The following is a 21,673-nucleotide window of genomic DNA, read 5'->3' as shown; positions in this document are numbered from 1 at the left end:
AAGATAATATAATACAGATCTGTACTATATAGTCAAATCGAACGCATTTTGCATACCATTCGATCCCAATCGAATCGCAAGCAAAATCACACCGTGTGTACCCAGTATCTGTAATTATTTAAAATCTTTGTAACTCCTACTGAAATAAATGCATGGTAACCAGGCTTTTGGAAGGATTTATGATGTGTAGAAATGCTCTTCTACAGTAAAGCCGTGTACACTCTGTATGATTTGGTCAGGCGATTTTAACTAGATAATCAAAATCGCCTGGAAGGTTAGCCAAAATCTCACCATGTGCTCTCGCCCGGCAGAATAGACAGTGCAGGCAAGGCGGTTTTGACTAAGCTGCACATCTGAGTATTGCACCTACGGCCAAATCACACATAGTCAAAATCACTCAGTTCTCTAAGCCAAAATCGCCATGTCTCAGCCCATGTGTGCCACCCTTGGGTGAGATTTATTTATCACTGTTTTTTGGCACATCTACATGTTTAAGCTGCAGTAGGGTTCTGGTACAGGTTCCGGATTGCCAGGTAGTTAGTTACCTGTGATTAAAGCCCCATGCTCACTAGATGAAAGGACTTTCCGAACGATATCTTTTACTATATCGTCTAGTGTGTACGCTCAATATCGCGGCCGATATCATTATCTTTAGCGGCGGCCAGGTCACCTACTGTGTGTTGGGTTAAGGATATTGCAAGAAAGGCAGAGTCCACGGTATACGGAGTGGAGTGGATTTATGGAATGACCCTGCAGCATTTAGTTATGTGTCTCGTTATATCAGTGTGTGCTTATTACTAGCTGAGTATAGCCAGAAGCTTGCTGCGATGCTGTGCCTTGCTCACTCTGTTTCTGCAAATCCTTTCTGATTTTTCTTTTCTTTTATTGTGTTTATTGCACCGTAATCAATAATACCAGTTAAAAGAGCAAAGGAGGGGTTAAGCTGGGATTCCTTTGCTCCCTGTTCTCAGCAGACATCCCTCCCCCCACTCACATTACCTGTCTGCACTAGCCTGAGATTAGACTGCCTTCCTTCTGGCTGTGAGACAGCTGCTTTGTTTGGTTATGTGACTGGCCCTGGTGTGAGCTGTGTGTAGGAAGAGAGAGGAATGACAGGGAGGTGCACTGGTCCCAGGACTCCGCCTCTCCCCGCACACAGCAGCACTGTTTGCCCTTTCTTGTGGGGGAAGATCAGGATACAGCTGCTGGTGTTTCTGCTGAGCTGTCTCCTCGTGGAGCACGCTTCCAGGGTGAAAACCTGGGATCTTCTCCTTCTCTTTTCTATTTATTTAATCCCTTATTTTCTTGATTTTCAGCAGTGGCTGCAGAAATATATGTATTAACTTTAGAACACACACGGTGATCATTCAGCAGTGCCCTGTCATTTGGCAGAGTATTATGGGCTGGGTATTAAAGGGGCTGTAGAAACTGGTTAGTGCAGATCTGTGGGTTTGTGTGGAAATACGAGCTAGGATTTCACCTCTTGTCCCCTTCAGAACATTGCAGAAAGTACTGAAATCTATGTGAGTCCGGTGATGTTATCTGTAGCAATGTACTGTGTGATCCAGTCTCTGTGCTAACCCTCTGTGCATTTGCTTCACAGCTTGTTACGGCATAGTGCAAGTGCCAACAGGACCGTGGTTTTGTAGAAAGTGCGAATCCCAGGAAAGAGCGGCCAGAGTGGTGAGTAATGTTCCATTCTTTATTCTACGTTTCTTCCGCTAATTGGTGAAGAGTTGCAAATGTAAGCTGGTTGGCTGGGTGTAATATCCACAACATGACAGCCTTATAGGTTGGGCGCTTGTACATTACAGTAGCCCGCTCAGTCAGCAGCATGCGCTATGTTGATATTCGCGTGCCACTGTCATTCCCAGTTTCCTCCTGTATCATCAGTCTGGTTTTCTATAGCTGAGCAGAAAGGATATACAGTGACACGAGGTTATTAACACTGCATTAAGATAAGGGGATTCCATTATATAAAGGAATATTCATTATCCCTTTTTTTTCATTTATGAACTTTACGGTTTTCCCCATGGAGTCCTCTGGTCCAGTGCTGCGACTCCCCTCTGCTGCTGCGACTCCCCTCTGCTGCTGCGACTCCCCTCTGCTGCTGCGACTCCCCTCTGCTGCTGCGACTTGCTTGTCTGAAAAAGACACTGATTTTCCTGTACCTGGATGTTTAAGCTCGGTGTACTTGCTGGGGCACTGTACTAATGGGTGTACATATAGTGCTCTTAAACAAAATGGGTATTCACTAATAATAGAGATCTAAGGGCCAGTGCAGTCAGATGCAATTGCTCACACATGAATGCATGAGAACCAAATATGTATTTTGACCCGTGTGCAAAGTTTTTCAATAGTCAGACTGACACACTCTGTACTCATTGGCTGGGTACACTTTAGGCCTACAGGCAATCTTGACGATGGTCTGGGTGAATTCCCTTTGTCCTGGGACATGCAAGATTGATCAGTCCTTCTATAAGATGCACAGTGCCGCATACAAGAACTTCTTCTTTGCTGTGCAAAATGGCCGACCAAAAGATGTCGCATGCTACTGGGCATTTACACTAGGGTAATTCCTCTCGTGTCCAACCGGTTACCGTCCTTGGTTTCACAGCAGTCATGTGTGCACTAGCACCCCACCCTACACTATCTTAACACAGTTGTCATCACACAAATACACAGCTTTGTGTAGCCCTCCATTCTATGGAGATGCGGCTCTTCATCTGTCCGTGCTTTTAAGGGGAGACAAATATATCAGGGGCCAATATAAGAAACTGTCAGGCAACCCTTTCACTAGGAGGAAGGACTCTAGGACACGTGGGCATGAGTTTAGATTAGAGGAAAGAAGATTTTGTTCCCTTAGAAAGGAAAAAAATAATAATTCACGGTCAGGGCAGCCTCTCGGAGAGGCTTAAATTAAGGTTGAACAAGCATCTATTGGCTTACAAACATCCATATGGTAGTTCCTCATCTTTGCGGCCACCGCGTACGCTACGGAACTTACGTACCATACAGCAAACCGCGATGGTGAGTACACGCCAACCTCCTGTGTCCACACCACCATCTATTACCTGTAGTAAAGTTGTGGTGAGTGAAGCAGGCCACTGAGCCCACAGCGTGGCGAGTAAAGCGAGCCCGCAAGGAGACAATGGTGCTCAGTACGTAGCGGCTAACGTAACTGGCGTAGCGAGGACCGCAAAGATGAAGTACCCAAACAACAATCATAATATGTCTTTAAATAAATCAGAATACAGTTTGTTTGACACAAGATCTGTTCACCAAACCTCTGTTCCAACTCTGCTTATGCCACATTGTGTATAGGTGACGATGGGAGGGGTGATAGGTTCTTGCAGCTGCTGTATGCAAATATGCTAATGAGTGTTAACAGGCCACCTGCATGCTTGTGTGCGCTGTTGCTGCAGGGTCTGAGGATGTAGTATAGGATTACCTGTGAGAACATCAGCCATCTGAGTAATCCTCCGGTAACTCACAATGGTCTCCCACCTGTAGCCGATGCCAATCAATCTGAAGACAGACAACAGCCTTGGCACTTCCAGCAAGTGGGGGTGGCATGCTGCCATTTTCAGGAACTTTGCTCAGCACCACCCACTCCCATTCCCAAACAGCCAGAGACAGCCAATCAGATTGCATTATAGAGGGAACTCTATGCACAGTTCACCTACGCATCCTGTAAGTGTTCAACTGAATTAGGCCTTCGTGTTAATGTTTCCTTTCTTTCTGAGGCCTGGCTGGTTCTCTTTCAGCCGTACTTGGGTCCAAAACGCTTGCTACGTTCTGTAAAGTCTACAGTACTTGCAAATTGTTCCAAGACTTTTCTTTAGTGATCTGTATTTGCCAAATATTTTAAGGCCTGATTGTAAGCCAGACACAATTTCAAATGTGTACAGCTCCCATTGTATCTGCATTTTGTGCTCGGGTCACAGAAATCCACAACTGCATGTTGACTGGACAGGGCTTATTCACATGGGTGGAGATGGCGACAGTAGAAATATTGAACCGTACATCCGCGGGGCATTGTTTCCCCCTGTGAATTTGGCGTTTCTGATCGGTAACACGGCAGCAACCTAACAGATGCACGGAACTCTTCCGTTTCATAAGGTGTTATAAATGTGCAAGTCATCTCTCTTGCCTGATGGTAGTGCGTGGACAGAGGGGGGACATCTGATTCAGATGATCTCTTGCTCCCAGCAGAAGGTTAGTGCAAGCCCAGCTACTAACATTGACTGCATAAATAACATAGGGGGTTCTCCACAGGCATATGCACAGATCTTTGGTATACACAGGAGGATTCTCGCGTTAGGCTACTGCATATGGAAAAGTGGCTGCATGCGTGTGCATCCCAGAATCAGGTCTTTGCTGCATACTGTCATGATTAACCTACAGTCATGCATGGGGAGTGGGTTATAGTATTGAGTTTGAGGGCAGATGTACTAAGCCCTGTAGACAGATAAAGCACCAGCAAATCTGCCCCTCATGTTACAGGCTGTGTTTAAATAAAAACTATGCTATGGCTTAGTACATCTGCCCAATGGTCTTTCAAAGCCCTTTAAAGAAATTTTCCCACTTGAGGTGGTCTGTGTGTTTAAATGCAGCTGGCCAAATGCTCTACTGAATTTAGTTTGTACAGGCTCGTTGATCAGATCTGTGTATATCGTTTTGTGTTTTATTTTGACATTTGACGTTTTTTTTTAAATATGCAAATGTCACTGTAAGCATTGCAAGCAAAGTTGTGCATCAATGGTCAAGCAATTAGCTCCCTCTTGCTCTTAACAATTGTTCAGATATGTTAAGTGGGTATCGGAGGGCTTGCAAAGTTTTTGCCCACTAGTGCACAAGGGCACTAGTGGGCAAAAACTTTGCAAGCCCTCCGATACCCACTTAACATATCTGAACAATTGTTAAGAGCAAGAGGGAGCTAATTGCTTGACCATTGATGCACAACTTTTGCAACATCGACTCCTCAAGCAGCCCCTGTCTGGCGCAGTGTATCTTATAGCTTTCTTACAATATGGGCTTATTACATCTGCGGTCCAGGGATAAGATTGCAGTCACGTGCATAAGCACTGCCATGGCAACCGTGTCTCCAAAAACTTCAGGTCACCTTCCAGTCTCCCCATGGATTGCAAAAGCCTTCTCGGGTCATAGCGATGTTGAACACGAATGGCTACACTGTTGGAATATTTGTATTCCAAGTTTCTAAGACAGATTTTGTGTGTGTGTGTGCGTGTGCGTGTATGCCTATGTGTTATCTATTACTACTCGTAGACCAAACTCCGCAATCTCAAAATAGACTTTTTTAGGGAAATGGGTTAAAATGTGTATGCTAAAGAAGAGAACAAAACTGAAAATGTTGCCTAAATACCCCACTTCCTGTCATATCTTTTTCACATTAAAGGTGCCCTTACTCTAGTGCGATTTGGCCACTTTTTCACCTGAATCCAACAGATCGGGCTGAGAAATCGGCAAAACCGCATGTGTTTGACATCCCATTCAACTGCACATCGGGTCAGTCTGAATTCGGACGTGCTGCACATAAGATATATGAGATGTGCAGCCGTCAGTGCGCCTGGTGGGTGCTTTTAGCACCTCAGATGTATTGCATCCGATTATCCTTTTACTCCCCTGGCAGCACCCTGGGAGTCCATTTTACATGCGATAATTTGCATGTATGAAGTGCCCAATAGGATGGAAGGACTCCAAGGGAAATTGGATATGGTGCCCTTCAAACAAGTCACAGTAGTGTATGGCGGCCGTAAGAATTTAGTCATTCAATAAGACCGGTAAAGTATGAACTAATATGCCATTAAAATGTCACTTCGGTAGATTGTACATGCAACATTTGCCTATTTTGTTTCAATCAAACGTGCACATGGTGTATCACGTGATGGGCAGCGGATTGCCAATGACTGGATAAAGGCCCCTACAAAAGCTAGATGGGACATCTTTAGAATGGATCAAACTATCCTTAAGAACAGAGCAGTGGTCTATTCAGCGTGGGGTCGCGACTCCATGTTGCTGACCATCAGGCTGATGACTTTCTAATCTGAGTCAGTGATTCAAAGAGTCAAATCAGTTGGATTGTCTGTTATTTTAGACTCCTCCCATCATGTTGTACCTCCACAACGCTGTCTTGTACGTGCTGTCTGCTGCCTACACATGTGACGTGATGGCCTTCTGCAGTAACTTGCTGGGGTCCTGCAATTATTTTTATTGTCTAATGGGGTCCCAGAGCAAAATAGTTTGAGGACCCCTGTTATTCAATTGTCTTCCCCACGCACGGACTATAACATACTGTAAGTTTCTGTTTGTTTGTTATTACTTACGGTGCAGCCATTACATGTTCCTGTGATTAATCAGAAGCACCTTTCCAATGTTTGTAAATTGCTGCTTGTTTCTTCTCTGTAACAACATAAATTCAGAACGTATTACAACAGCTGTACAGGAATGAGTTTGGTTGAATATTTATGAATTTCATATGGCTACATTTCTTTATTGTGTCAGATGTGATGAATGAGTTTACATGTGTTTTGAAATATTTTGTTTTCCCAGAGATGTGAATTGTGTCCGCATAAGGATGGAGCACTAAAGCGTACAGATAATGGAGGTACGTGCACTTTTTTCTGCATAGATTACATTATTGTATTAATTAAGTACCACATGGAGTATAAGTGGAGTTCTATCCTGGTTTATTGTGGGAGAATGCATGGGATTCTTTATAGCTCATGGCATGTCACATAACAGTCTAATGCTGGGTACACACCATTTGGGCTTAATTCCCCCAATTTAGATGCATCTTAAGACCTATTGCATGTAAAAAGAGCAGAATCGTACCTGTTTTCCCTACGATTCTGATCCGATGCGTGCCGGACGTCTGTCTTATTGGAGATTTTACCTACTGCAGTAAAGATTCGTCAATCTAAATTCGGTTGGGTACTGATCGTGTGCAGATCATGTGTGTTTGTATACAACAATCCATCGTGCGATTTCAAAGGAAATTCTTCTGCGGTCATTCTGGTGTGTACCCTACATAAAACAAGACATTTTTTCCCTCAACACACTGAGCAATGCTAGTAACCAATCTAGAACACTACATGATAATAGAATTCAGAGATATTGGTTACATATACCTGCGCAGGTGTATGCTAAGCCCCCAAGCCGCATCAAGGCTTCTCTGTATATTGGGGGTCCCTAGCGCTATATCTAGGTGCAGGGTGCGGCACCCCAAAAAACCATCATAAGCTGGGAAGCCCAGCGCGGCATGCCAGTGATATACTAAGTGTTAATAATTAGTGATAGGAAGCCGAAGCTATATAAAAAGAGAGATAAATGAATGTAATTAAAATAGGATAGAAATAGTGTTAGTGAGGGAAAAGTGTTAATAGAATGTAAGGGCATGCCGCACTAAAGACACCCAGCCCATCCAGTCCAGGAGCACCGCACCCCACACCACCGTTACCCTAAATTGGGTCTACGATTAACCAGCAAGGAGCCACATGATAATGGCTCCTTACTTGATATATCCAAACTAAGAGCTACCAAACTAAGAGATGGTTTTTTGGGGTGCCGCACCCTGCACCTAGATATAGCGCTAGGGACCCCCAATATACAGAGAAGCCTTGATGCGGCTTGGGGGCATAGCATACACCTGCGCAGGTATATGTAACCAATATCTCTGAATTCTATTATCATGTAGTGTTCTAGATTGGTTACTAGCATTGCTCAGTGTGTTGAGGGAAAAAATGTCTTGTTTTACTTACCCAGTATTTAACCCCTCCCTCATGCACCTGGGAAATGCTACTGAACTAATTGAGCATCTACCACTACCTGTATGTGTGTACCCTACATAAGTATGAAGTAAATCAAAGGTAATCTGGTTTTTCTTGAAAGGGGGTTGTGGCAGAAGAGGGGTGCACAGAATTGTCTTCATGGCACCTGTGCATTGCCCGCTGTAGCAGTGCAAGTCAGTGAGGAGAACGTACAGACTGCTACGTTGAAATCCTCTCCCAGAAAATAAACTTGTATTTGTATGTGACTTTTTTGTTTTTATCCCCCTTCTGTTGCCATGGTAAGTCCAAGACTTCATTCATAGATACCTTAATTAATGTCATGTGATCAATGTGCCAATCAAACACACAGTGAGTGAGAGTGAATGCAGCATTGTCTTGTATCTATTAACTGTCTGGCATTCACGTTTACTGTTCGTACAATCCTCAGGAAACTGCTCATGTTACCTGCGTTTTTTTTAGGAGAGTTGCCCATGTGTTTGTAGCAGAGACCAATTGCTGTGAGCCAAAACTGACAAGATGTCCTGATCATCATTTGATTGAGATTACTCTGTTTCATCAGTGAACAGTATACATGAAGTCTCCCTTATGTTCAGAACAGATCAGACCATTGCATTATGTGCAATTTTGCTGATTGTGTCTGTGGCTGTAATGAACATAGATTTAATCACAGTACCCACCTGCTCTGACAGAGCTGCCTGTTTATAGACAAGGCTTGAGGCATACAGGCATTTTGGGTATACATGCATTGGATCTGTCTTCTGCATATGCATTTCATCCATACAACAGTGGCCGTGGATAGAGGGTTACTATTACACATTATTTGCTATTTATTTATTAAAAGTTTCTTATATAGCGCACATATTCCGCAGCGCTTTACAGAGAACATTTAACATTCACATCAATCCCTGCCCCAGTGGAGCTTACAATCTATATCCCCTACCACATGTACATGCACACAAACACAGACATTGTAGGGTTAATTTTTTTTGTTGAGAGCCATTTAGCCTACCGGTATATTTTTGGATTGTGGAAGGAAACCGGAGCACCCGGAGTAAAACCACTCAAGCACGGGGAGAATATACAAACTCTGCACAGTTAGGGCCATGGTGGGACTCGAACCCATGACCTCAGCGCTGTGAGGCAGTAATACTAACCATTTACCACTATTTGATCGCAATCCTAAATTGTATCTATGGTTCTTTCTAGAACCCCTGCATCTCTCAAAACCTGTGCAGTTCCTTCTCCTTGCCTGTGGTGTCACTCTCTGTTAGTGACACATCCAAAGAAGCGTTTTGATTGGCCTGCAGTATAAATGGGAATTAATGTAATTCCAATTACATTCAGGGTTAGCGTATCAGTTGTAGTTTTTTTTTTTTCTTTTTCCTTTTATGTTTCAAATGAAGCACAGAAAATTTGCTCCGGCTAGTTCTGAGGATGAAAATGGAGACTGGTTTGCATTTATTTTGCATTGCATCTTAAAAAAATGAACATGTTTCAAATGCCTTCTTTTTTTTATTGTGATTAAGTTCAAAGGAACAACATTATTTTATTTTTCCTTCCAACAACGCAACTAAAACTAGAGTCATCTTTAAAGGCTCATGTATCTTGGACGTCCTCCAATATTGCCTAAAAGGCAGACAAACAGAAGTGAAGGGAACAGACATGAATAATCAGTAATCTTAAACAGCCAAACATGCTTTATAAGAAGCCCCATTTACATACAACACGACCATGTGATATTAAAAAGTTAACCCCTACATAAAAGGATTTTGTACTTTGATCTTTATCTGAAATTGCATTATTACTGAAGGATTTTTCCATGCTAGCTGAGATGTGGATTCCAGGACTGCACGGGCTCCTGAGGTCACATGTTGATTGAGGCTTCCCACAGCCTTGTTCTGCAGGACTTACTGATTGTGATTAAACTCTTTAACTGGGTTTTGTACAGTAACTTTTACAATTTAAGGCCCCACTAGAACGATTTTTTGGCCGATTGTCCGATTTCCGACCGATCGTCCGATATAGCGGCCAATTTTTACCAATAATTGGTCGGTTATTGCCGATTATCAGTAAAAATTGGCCGCTATATCGGACGATCGGTCGGAAATCGGACAATCGGCCAAAAAATCGTTCTAGTATGTGGGGGCCTTTAGACTCAATACATTTTTTGTTCTTCGGCCCTTATTCTAATTCCTTTGGTCCCCGCTATGTTCGCACCAGGGACCCATGCTGAAATAGTTGGCGTGGTGCACAGTTGCACGGGAGGGGGGAGGGGGTAGCATGGGGCGGTGGCAGCGCTTGCACATGGGAACACCCAGCATTTCATTGGCCTACCCATGCAAAAACTGGGCGTTCGCATGCAAATGAGGCTGTGACACATAGCAAATGAGGCTGTGACAGTGTCACCTATCATCAGCCACCCACCCTGTCTTTGTCCTGGAGCCCGCAAATATAAATTAGTCTCCACTAACTTCTATTTGAGAGCCCAGGAGAAATCATTCGATGGTCACGACCGTCGAATGATTTCTCCTGCTGCGGCCACTGGTTGTAAGGTGGTACAGCGGTGGGGCAGGCACTCTGGGACTCGATAAGCTGCGATCTTCGCACCTTACCGAGTCAACCAGAATCAGGCTCTTATATCCTGTAGATTAATAGATTATTTGGTACTGTTTACCTAGAACGGCGCCCATCGCGGGCATCGCATGTACATCGCATGCCATTATAATGGCATGCGATGCGATGCCCGCGATCTTACATAGAAATGCATGTTAAAATGTAAATCGCGTCGGTCACATCGCATGCGGCCAAAAAAACGCATGCGATGCGACCAACGCGATTACCGCGATTTTACATAGGGATCAATGTTAAATGTCCCACAGACCCCAAATAGCCACCCTGAAGTGTGAAATGGCCCCCCAATTGTTAACGCCACCCCACGATCAACGTCAACCCGAAGCGTGGCAAGCGCAGCGGTACGCGTCCTCTGACCTTTTCATACCCCCACTATCCACGTCGGCGTGGAGTCGAGAATAGAAAGTGTGGCGAGCGCAGCGAGCCCGAAGCGTGGCGAGCGCAGCGTGCCCCGCGGATACCTTCACAGGTATCTCCGTCCCCTTGCGGGCTTCACAGGTATCCGCGTCCCCTCGTGGGGCTCGCCACTTCTTCGGGCTCGCTGCGCTCGCCACACTTTCTATTCTCAACTCCACGTGGATAGTGGGGGTATGAAAAGGTCGGAGGACGCGAACCGCCGACCCTCACGGGCTCGCTGCGCTTGCCACGCTTCGGGTTGACGTTGATTGTGGGGTGGCGTTAACAATTGGGGGGGCCATTTCACACTTCAGGGTGGCTATTTGGGGTCTGTGGGCCATTTAACATTGTTCCCTATGTAAAATCGGGTCAATTGGGCCATTTAACATTGTTCCCTATGTAAAGTCGAGGTAATCGCGTCGGTCGCATCGCATGCATTTTTTTGGCCGCATGCGATGCGACCGACGTGATTTTTTACCTTGCGATGCCTAAGATCAAAATCGTGGGCGCCGTTCTAGGTAAACAGTACCGATTATTTTACTCTTGAGACTCATTAATATTTTAATTGATTATTTTGCAGATTAAGTATTAGCCTGGTTTGACCAGCCAATAAAACAGTTGGTTTGAACGATCACGGTATCGGCATGAAAGATCCTTTGAACGTTTAGATATCACACGGCTGCAGGGGTGAATTGGCCATAGACCTTACAGGGAAGATTCCCGGGAGGCTGACGCACCAGTGAGGCCACCTGCCAGGGACATGTTGCCCTACCCAGAGTAGTGGCCCTGTACCTCTCATGTTCGCAGCCCTACACTGGAAATATATATCTAAGTTGGGCAGAAATCTGTGGACCTAATTCAGAGTTGATCACAAAAGCCAAATATTTCTCAAATGGACAAAACCATGTGCCGTGCAGGTGGGGCAAATGCAACATGTGCCGGGAGATTTATGTAGTTGTTCTGTATTAACCCAGCCTTTTTTGGTTTTGGTTCCGCCTACATTTGATTTTGAGCTGCCCATGTGAGGCCACTTCTGGACATTTTTCCAAAGCCGCCTTTTGTTGCCAATCCACCCCTGGACAGGAGGTTATCTGCATCAATTTTTGGGGTGTTACTGGTCTCCGCTGGGGGATGGGTGAGGATATTTGGTTAATTGTCACAATTATTTTTCTGCTTGGTGGAGGTTTTGGATTCTTTGTTCAGTCTCCGTGGGGAATGGAGGGTATTATTTGAAATGTGGAGGGTGGATTTTCACAGCAGCTTAAAGGACTGGAGCTCATTCAGTCCTTGGCCAGCTTTTGTTCTGGTTGTCGAAGCCGCAAGTTAATTTTTATCTGGTAGCAGTCATGATTGGGTGTCAATATTGGGTAGCGATAGCCATGATTGGTGAGATCAGGCAGTGATAAGGCCCCCATACACTAGCCGATTTTGGTCAGATTTCAGCCAGATCAGTCGGATCTGGCCAAAATCGGACCAAAATCGGCTAGTTTTGATGTCCCCTCAGATCCGATGCGCGGTCCCGTGCGCATCGGATCTGCGTCGGGTGGTCGGACCTGCTGCACGTCCGACCACCCGACTTGGGACCTAGTGGGGCGGCGCGGCGGTGGAGGGAGCAGGGGGGGCTGGGGACGCTGCGGGGGACACGTCTGTGTCCCCCGCTGCTGGGGACGCTGCGGGGGACATCGTCTGAGCGGCGAGAAGGTAGAGGGAGCAGGGAGGGCTGGAGACGCTGCGGGGGACACAGGCTGCATAGAGCCGGGCAGGGGAAGCCGGCCGGGAGCTGTCAGTAATGAATAAAAAAAAAAGCCCATACAATGAATGGGCAGCCTGTGATTGGCTGAGCGCTCTCTCAGCCAGTCAGCAATTGGCTGAGAGAGCGCTCAGCAGCCAATCACAGGCTGCCCATTCATTGTATGGGCTTTTTTTTTTTATTCATTACTGACAGCTCCCGGCCGGCTTCCCCTGCCCGGCTCTATGCAGCCTGTGTCCCCCGCAGCGTCTCCAGCCCCCCCTGCTCCCTCTACCTTCTCGCCGCTCAGACGATGTCCCCCGCAGCGTCCCCAGCAGCGGGGGACACAGACGTGTCCCCCGCAGCGTCTCCAGCCCCCCCTGCTCCCTCTACCTTCTCGCCGCTCAGACGATGTTCCCCGCAGCGTCCCCAGCAGCGGGGGACACAGACGTGTCCCCCGCAGCGTCCCCAGCCCCCCTGCTCCCACCAGCTCCCACCTCTTAGCGCCCCCCCCCCTGCTCCCCGGGTTTTTTACATGTGATAAATCGAGACGATTTATCACATGTAAAAAATGGCACATCAAGTGCCAATCTAATCAAGCTCCCCCGGGGAGCAGCCGGGGAAGCTCAGGGGGAAGTCGGGGGCGACTTGTCCTAAGGACAAGTCGCCCTAGTGTATGGGGGCCTATAGTCATGATTGGATGGGGAGGTCAGTAGCATTTGTCATTTTTGGATGGCGAGGTTGGGTAGCTATAGTATATACAGTAGTAATGATTGGATGGAAAAATACAGCTAGAACCTCAGAAATGGTGAGTTCTGGTGTGATTTGCCAATTGCGGTGCCTGTAAATTGGTAACCTAGCATAATGATTTAATACCTTTTGGTGATCTGTTTTCATCTTTTAGATGATCCAGAACCTTTTGGTCACCTATCATTTTGGAAATACGTAATTTTGTTAATTAACTGACTAACGTAATGCTTATATTTTCATCATTTTTGTATAGCTTTTATATTTCAGTTAAGCCTTTACTCTGAGAATTGTGTACCGGAGCCTACACGCCTTAATATTATCTGTCCAATCTGTCTGCTAATGTTTGTGAGCAAATAACCCTTGTCCATTTGCTCCCAAATGCTGCAAACTACAAAAATTGTCATTTAGACAAATTGGATAAACCAGTTTGAATCAACCAATTTATCAGAATTACCCTCTTTCTGCATGTATTACATTTTCTAGCATTTCAACACAAATGTTTGCCACTTTCTTTCATACATTACCAGATTTTTTTTTTTCCTTTTGGTTCCAACCATCCAAATTTGACAGATAATCTTAAACCCTGTACACACCTGACGATATATTGACTTATATCACTGAAATGGCACTAGACTTAGCGATATCGTTCAATATGTCGCCCAGTGTGTTTGCTTCCAATGATGCACACTCCTGCAGGCCGCTAACAGCCCGTCTGCATGCTCTGTGTCTGTACAGACTAGGGAGTGCATAGTTATGCAGCATGGCCCCTTCTCGCCCCCCCCCCCCCCTGGCCCGTTTGCCGATACCAGGTCCCTGAACACACCGATGGCTTTAAAGTTTACGGGGCTTTTAAAGTACAAGCTTTTCTCCTTTCTTAAAATTGGAAACATTTGCATAAACTAATTGGTGTAAATTAATCCTCATTGTCTGTGTGTGATCCTTAACAAGTGGATTGGGTCAGACAACAATGTATCCCCTTAATAATAGTAATAGAGAAAAAGTCTGACCACAACGCCTTTTAACCTTATTTCCAGACATCCAGGAACCTACACATGAAGGTAATGGATCGTTTTCTCTTGCTGTGTTAATCCCTGTTCAGCTGGATGGGCCCGGAACGCATCATATGTTGTTCTAGAACTCCTGGCAGTGTACTAGGCGAGGTGGACAGGGAACATCAAATTGCCAGATGCTGTTTATTAAATCTCATTTTTATAGTATTCATTATGTATCAACGTTTTGTCTTCATTAGCCTCAGGAATAATGCGTGCCAGATGGAATGGATTTATCTCTGTTCCAACTTGTACCTTTTAAGCTTTGGAAGTTTTCTTTGCACTTTTGGGAAGAAGCCAGGTATAGGGTTTAAATTGTGCAGTAGAAGCAACTGGCCAGTTTTTGCATGATCTATCACCGTCCTGCAGTATGTGTGTGTGGGGGGCGCCTTTTAGGACGCACTCTTACAGATGGCTCTACATCCATCAGCAGTGCTTTATCTAGGTGACGAATGAGATTTCAGTAGATCTGCATACAGTCACTCGTTGATTTGGCGATGATTGCTGGATGGCCTTGCAAGTTTATTGTGACTTCAGTGTCCTCGTGTTTTTATCTAAAAAAAAAAAAAATAATTTAATTTTAAAAGTCCATGCTACTTATTGTCACTTTAAACTGTAAATATTTAACCTTTTGTAGTTAGAAGGATTCGAGGCATTTCTAAGCGAAAATAGCCAAAAATCGCCCGATGTGTATGCTCCTTGATACATCAATAATAATAATAAATATTCTTGTAGTTGTGTTTTTATTTTTTATTTTAAATATAAAGTAATAGGGGTATATTGAATGCGGTCAGCGAGCTGTTCGGTGAGCAGTGCCGATCGCTCGCCGTCAGAGTATTCAACGGCCTCCCCTTCACTCGTTGCTTCCACCTTGTCTGTTCCCTGAGACGAGGTGGAAACGGCGAGGCTCTCCACAAAATGCAGCGGGTTTGCTGCATTTGCGGCAAACCTCTTTGTTTTAGAGAATCCTCACCGTCCTCTGACGGCAAAGATTTTTGCAAAACCTTGAATACAGCGAGGAGGGGTTGGATGGCAAGGATGGCTTTTCCTCGCCAAAAAAGCCATCCTCGCTGTACAAACCCCTCTCACCGACAGCATTGAATATACACTGTAGGAGTAGTGTTTTGCCACCAAATTATACCTAGGCAACTTTACCAAATGTTCCTAGTTTGAGATTTAAGAATATAGAGTGAAGTTATAATCTTGTTGGGGTTAATGTTGGAATTAAGCGCAGACCTCAGGAAACAAGAGAACTTCTTTCCTTCGGGTGGGGTTTCCATCCTTCCAATAACTTTAATGATTGTTTTGCACACATCCTATGACAACCTATACCAAATATATTGCTTTATGTATTTTGAATACTTTTATTTGTTTTAATGGGCATGCAACCTAGCACTGTCCTGCTTGTGGCATGCAAGGAAGCTTGACAAAGGCCATTTATACCCACACATGTAGGTCATTTAACACAATAATTTGGATCTCTCTTCAGTTCATTCTCTGTCCATGTCATATCTTTACTACTTTGCCTTTCCAAATTCTGCACGGTTCCTCCAGGTACATGAAAGTGAGCAGAGTCATTACAAGCTGTCACCGCCACAATAGTGTTACACTGGCTATCTGTACCCCGTGCTTGCCGTCCGCACATAAAGGCCCCATACACTAATGAGATTTGAACCGATTCCGACAGATTGGGCCGATAAATCAATCCAAATCTCATGTGTTGACATCCGGTCCGACTCCGTGCACATTGGATCGGAGTTGGGAGGTTGAAAGGGCTGCACAAAAGATTTGGTAAATCGGGCGGCGGGACTCAGAGGAAGCAGTGGGCGAAGTAAAAAAAAAAAAAAATCCCATAGAAATGAATGGGCAGCCATTGATTGGCTGAGAGCCCAAATGGGAGACCGCTGATTGGCTGAGAGAGCTCTTAGCCAATCACTGGTTTCCTATTCATTTGAATTGAGTTTTATTTTTATTTTTTCTCTGCAGCTTGACTCCTGGCTCCCTCCACCTGAAGCTCCCTGGCAGTTGCAGGTGATAAATGGCATGCGATTTATCACATGCAAAACTTGGTGCATCAAGTGCCTACTTTTATTTGAGCCCTCCCGGGGAGGTGCCTTGGAAATCAAATCAGCCTAATGTATGGGGGCCTTAAGATTGATCAAATCTTATGTGCAGCCCATCTGACCTCCCGACTCTGTCAGCCATTTATCCATTTTCCTCCTAAGATCCGGCTGACTGGTGTTTTGTGTCCTCAAATAACCCAGTGTATATTGTTAATGTTTCGTAATAATGTACGAGTGAGGTAATGCTGATGGTGTGGTGACTGACCCTGCTAGCAATGTAGAATATGTAACTGGAATGCTAGTTACCAGGAGAACATGTGGAAGTAATTAGGCCTCACAAAATGCAGCAAGGCCCACATAGTGTGACACTGGCTGCAGCATATGGTTTAGTGTGCAACTGATCCTACATACTGGTCATGTGACTGTCTGCTGGTCATGTGACTATTACAGTATGAACACCGAGTTCAGCTTAGTTATAAAAGGGATGAATATACCTTCTTCAAGTGAAAGATTAGACCCTTATTTTTTTTATTTTTTTTGGTTAATCATGATCTTTAAACCTTGATGGCACATATGTAACGTATGCCTATACACAGTGGGATCAGATGTTTTGTGAGTGGATTATTCATGAGAATGTGGCCTAGCACTTCCCTTTGTACGTCACAGTGGGGACACTTGTTCATAATGAATGGAGAGGCTGAATATTGGTTCATTCACTGTGTTATAGGTGCCAGGTGTAGTCTTCTCTGCCAGTGGGGTAAGCTGTTCCAACTATGAAGTAAAGCCTAAATGCTCAGTGATCCCTATACCTGCTACCACCTTTCTAACTGTGGTTTCGTTCTCTAGGAAAACCTAAACTGCTAATTGGGCCTCGTTCATGTTTTTTCTCTTTCGTTCTGCTTCTGTTTGTGGGAGAAGAATGTGAACGTGCGACCTGTCAGCTTCTGGAACATGCTCTTTGCAGCTTCAGCTTCTGCTTTTATTTTGTGCCCATCCCCCGTGCATGCTAATTATATCACGTGTGTGAGCTAGGACTGCTGTATGTTGTAATAATCTACCCACAGTTGTAATAAATGCAAATAAACCTCAATCACAAATAGTGCTGGTTGCGGTTTAAGGGGCTATTTCAGCTTGTATTGTTAATCTGCAAAGTTGCTGTAAGTAGATATCCGCCACCCATTTAGAAACAAAACCTGCTTTGTGTGAACTTTGTGAGTGGTTTACTAGCAGGCACCGACTCGCAGTCCCCGAACCGCCGAATGGTGTTTGCAGTCTGTGCAATTGTGACTAGCTCTGACCCTTCCACTCGTCTGCATCTGGGACAGGTCATCACTGAAGTCACAGACCCTCCTCAAAAACGCCTGGGCACACCTGCCTTTATTGAGACACCCCCAGAAAATGGCAGGTTTCCTCCAAGAAACGCCGGCTTCCTGTCAGTCAAATTGCGCATGGATTGCAAATGCAATCCCCTCAGTCATTCCATAATTGCTCGATATGCAAATTTGCAGATCAGCAGTCTAAACTATAAATGAGTTTATTAGTTACATAGGACTATAGTGCTCAGGTCAGTCAGGAATATGCAGTGTACACGTTAGCTGCATTTATGGGAGCCCCTAAGTAACATTTTATATTACTCACACCTATGGGGCTGCAAACAAGGGTGGGAACATCGGCACAACTTAAGGTGCAGTTGCAGTGCCGCCACAATTGTACAGCCATAATTAACAGCAATTCACCCCTGATTCAATTAGCTCCACCGTTTGCAAGCCCTCATACGCACTCTGCACCCATTTACTTGTATGTGATGGTATTCTATAATTACTGTACAGAAATGATTGTATTATAATGTAAATGAAGCAACAATTCGATAAGTATGAGCAAAACCTGCATTAAATGTGATAGTTATTTATTTCATATGTTATTAAAAAAAGATCTGAGTACGGATGGTGTAATGGTTAGCATTACTGCCTCACAGCACTGAGGTCATGGGTTCAATACCCACCATGGCCCTAACTGTGCGGAGTTTGTATATTCTCCCCGTACTTGCGTGGGTTTCCTCCGGGTACTCCGGTTTCCTCCCACAATCCAAAAATATACTGCTAGGCTAATTTGGCTCCCAACAAAATTAACCCAAGAATGTCTGTGTGTGCGTGTACATGTGGTAGGGAATATAGATTGTAAGCTCCACTGGGGGCAGGGACTGATGTGAATGGTCAAATATTCTCTGTAAAGCGCTGCGGAATCTGTGTGCGCTATATAAGAAACTGCTAATAAATAAATAAATAAATAAATAAATCTGAGGGTTAATGGAGCAGAGTAGGTGCTTACTGTGATACAGACCAGTAAATAATAGGTGGAGTCTGTAAGTGAGGAAGCGAAGTCCCAGTGTTCCATAAATCCTGCAGACACTTCCATGTTTTACACGCTGCAGATCCGCCCTCTGGTTTTCTCTCTTTCCCCTGGCCTGAAAGCTGGTGGGGGAGGATTGTTACTACACAAAAGTTGTTAGTGAAATCCGAACCATCTGGCTGATTATCAGGAATGCAGTGTAACTGCTTTCTGTGTGACAGCTTTTCACCAAGATTTACCACGTGTGTCTGTCTGGTATTAGGCCAGGGAACAGCAGAGGACTGTTCCTACATGTCATAGCCTTTCATTCAGAGGTTAGCGCAGGGATCTCTGCGGAGACTCACGTGCCAACCTTTGAGTCAGCGGCTTTATTTTATCATTGTGGTTGTTTTTTTTTGTCTTTGTGTTTGCCTCAGGTTCTCTCTAGCTAGGTAAATGCTGGGTACTGTACAGGATCTGGTACAGATAAGAGCGCTCGTTCGAAACGAACGTGACTGTTCAATCATAAGAAATCAGATGGTGAATTGGTGGTTGCTAATAGAATAAGGTGGACCTGGCTCTGTAGATCTTCTAGGAGACATAGGCGTACTGGGGCTGGCAGTTCCTGGGCACCTGGGGCATATAGGTTGCCAAGTGTGTATTACAATTCTAAAAGGCATGTTTGTCTTTGCACAGGGCATCTTTAGAGAACAAAACACATTTCTGTTGGTTCAGGTGTTCATAGGTTCTGCGTTTATTGTAAGGAGTTTATGGGCGAGTGTAATCACTGCTCGGAGACATGTAAAAGGTGCGCGGTTACATGTGCTCTGTTTACTGGAATTTATTGTAGGTTTCAGGTTGTGCCCGTGGTGTTATTGCCACCAGTACTCAGTACCCTAATCTTGGAAATGCCCCGTTATCTGACTATGGGGGAGATGTAGCAAGTCTTGAAATAATATAAAGGGCAGAGAAATCCAGTACTAACCAATCGGCTTCTAACTGACATTTTTGAGGCTGTGTTTGCAAAATGAATACAGCTGGCAGGTTGGTGCTTTTATCTCTCCCCACTTTATCATAATTTTTTTTATTTTTTAAATATTTTTATTAAGGGTTGAGCATTATAATAATACAAACAACAAGATGCAGTTGTGTCTATTACAATAATAAAATACAATATAGGTTCAGATTGCAATAGATTATATGTAACTTTTTCTATCTTTGCCACACGGCAAATATATATATATACATGGACACTTTATCATTTCTAAAGGTTTGCCTACATCTTACCCCTGTGTCAGGTATGTGAAGTAATTGATAAATGCAAATCGTGTCGTTTGGTGCTCACACACGCGTGTAGTTCGCACCGAGTTTATTTTGGCTTTTGATGCGTGCTCCCACGTAGTTCACATCACAAGCCTAGAGGTGTATACACATGGGTATTTATCGTTGGCAAAATGGTCGCTCAGCGACCATATTGCCAGCGATTGGAGTGTGCACCGTGCGATGTGATCTAGTACAAAATGCACCCAACACATATCGTACTGTGTATGAGCACCATTAAGTCTAGCTAGTCTGATGTTCTATGTGTCTCCTAAATGGCACTATGAGGTCTGACTGCTAATTTATCAGAACACAACAAAATAAAGTCCATTTTCTATAACGGAATAAAATATTTTCAACTGACACTGTATTTGAAAATATGGCTATCAGCAATGGCTGTATCTTCATTTATCTTGTACTTTTGCCAAAACGATATATCCTTGCATACCACAACATAATAAAGTAACAAAATAACACATCTTACTTGTTCATATACTAAATGATCCTGAACACAGTTGGTGATTCTAGGAACTGTGCACGCGGTACTTATATGTTAGTTCCGTGAGCCCCGCGAAAAACTAAGTAAATAGCTTAGTGGGCGCCCAACTAACATATAAGTACCGCGCACTCTTATCCTCATAGTACCGGCTTACTTTGAGACTTGCTGAGAAACTTATTTTCTACACCAACCCCCTGTCCTCATCTCAGGTTATTAGCCACACGAGATTGCCCTTGGCTGCTGTTATGTCTCCGCAGTTTTCCAGGAGAGAAGTCGCTCGGCACCGACCCTTCTGGTCTGTTCCTATAGAGGGGCGGACAGTGATGACTCGGGGAAGATGTGGCATGCAGTGGTTGGGGAATCTGCCCACCTCAGCCAGGGGAGTCCCCTGTATTTAGTATTGGCAAGTGATGTAGCAAAATGTGTAGACACTATATAAATTGAGAATGAGGATAAGATTTTTCTTTACTACGGCTTCACTATTCATTGTGTTTTGTTTCATTTATTTATTGGTGGGTGGGATTAGGGAAAAACAATCCCATAAAACAGTTTTTTTTTTGGTATTTATCTTTTTACGTTGCAGAAAATATATTTAGATTGATGTAAATGTCCATTTAAAAAAAATAATAATAATTTACTGTAATTTTTTTATTTCTTTTAATTTGGGGTATCCTCTGTTTTGTTACTATGTTTGTTCCTGGGCACTTTTAAATCCAAAGAAGCGTTCAATATTTGGAAGTATAGTTTCCATTTTCTCAGTCACAAAGACTTTTTCTTCCGCCGAGTGACTGAATTACACCAGACAAACCCATATGTGTTTTTAACAGAACGCTGAAAAGTATATAGACTTACTGCGTTTGCCACTCACGGCTGTGTTTACCTTCAGGGACTAGAAGTTGGACGCTGGTCAAGTCGTGCAGAATTATGCTGGCTATTAAAGTAGTCAGAAATCTGCTGCTGTTTCTGGCATAACCACAATAGCCTATTCTGGGAGACGCAGCACACACATTATGAATTAAAGCTGATTTTCTTCATAATCCAACACAGTGCAGCTTATTTAAAGCGGTACGAACAGCTAAACCCTATTCTTCGTGGCC

General features: G+C 44.2%; 1 protein-coding gene across 8 annotated transcripts in view; it reads left to right on the top strand.

Annotated features, from left to right (window-relative positions):
* Positions 1–21,673, top strand: part of MLLT10 (MLLT10 histone lysine methyltransferase DOT1L cofactor) — a 141,436-nt gene that overhangs the window by 11,925 nt on the left and 107,838 nt on the right. For all 8 annotated transcript variants that reach the window (XM_083189292.1, XM_083189299.1, XM_083189291.1 and 5 more), the window contains exons 2-3: positions 1,604–1,683; positions 6,574–6,628. In XM_083189292.1, coding sequence (XP_083045418.1) covers positions 1,604–1,683; positions 6,574–6,628 — 135 coding nt within the window. The remainder of the gene's footprint in view (positions 1–1,603; positions 1,684–6,573; positions 6,629–21,673) is intronic.

This window comes from Crinia signifera, chromosome 5 (assembly GCF_055691185.1).
Source record: "Crinia signifera chromosome 5, ASM5569118v1, whole genome shotgun sequence".
NCBI lineage: Eukaryota > Metazoa > Chordata > Amphibia > Anura > Myobatrachidae > Crinia > Crinia signifera.
This window is presented reverse-complemented; position numbering and strand designations above follow the sequence as displayed.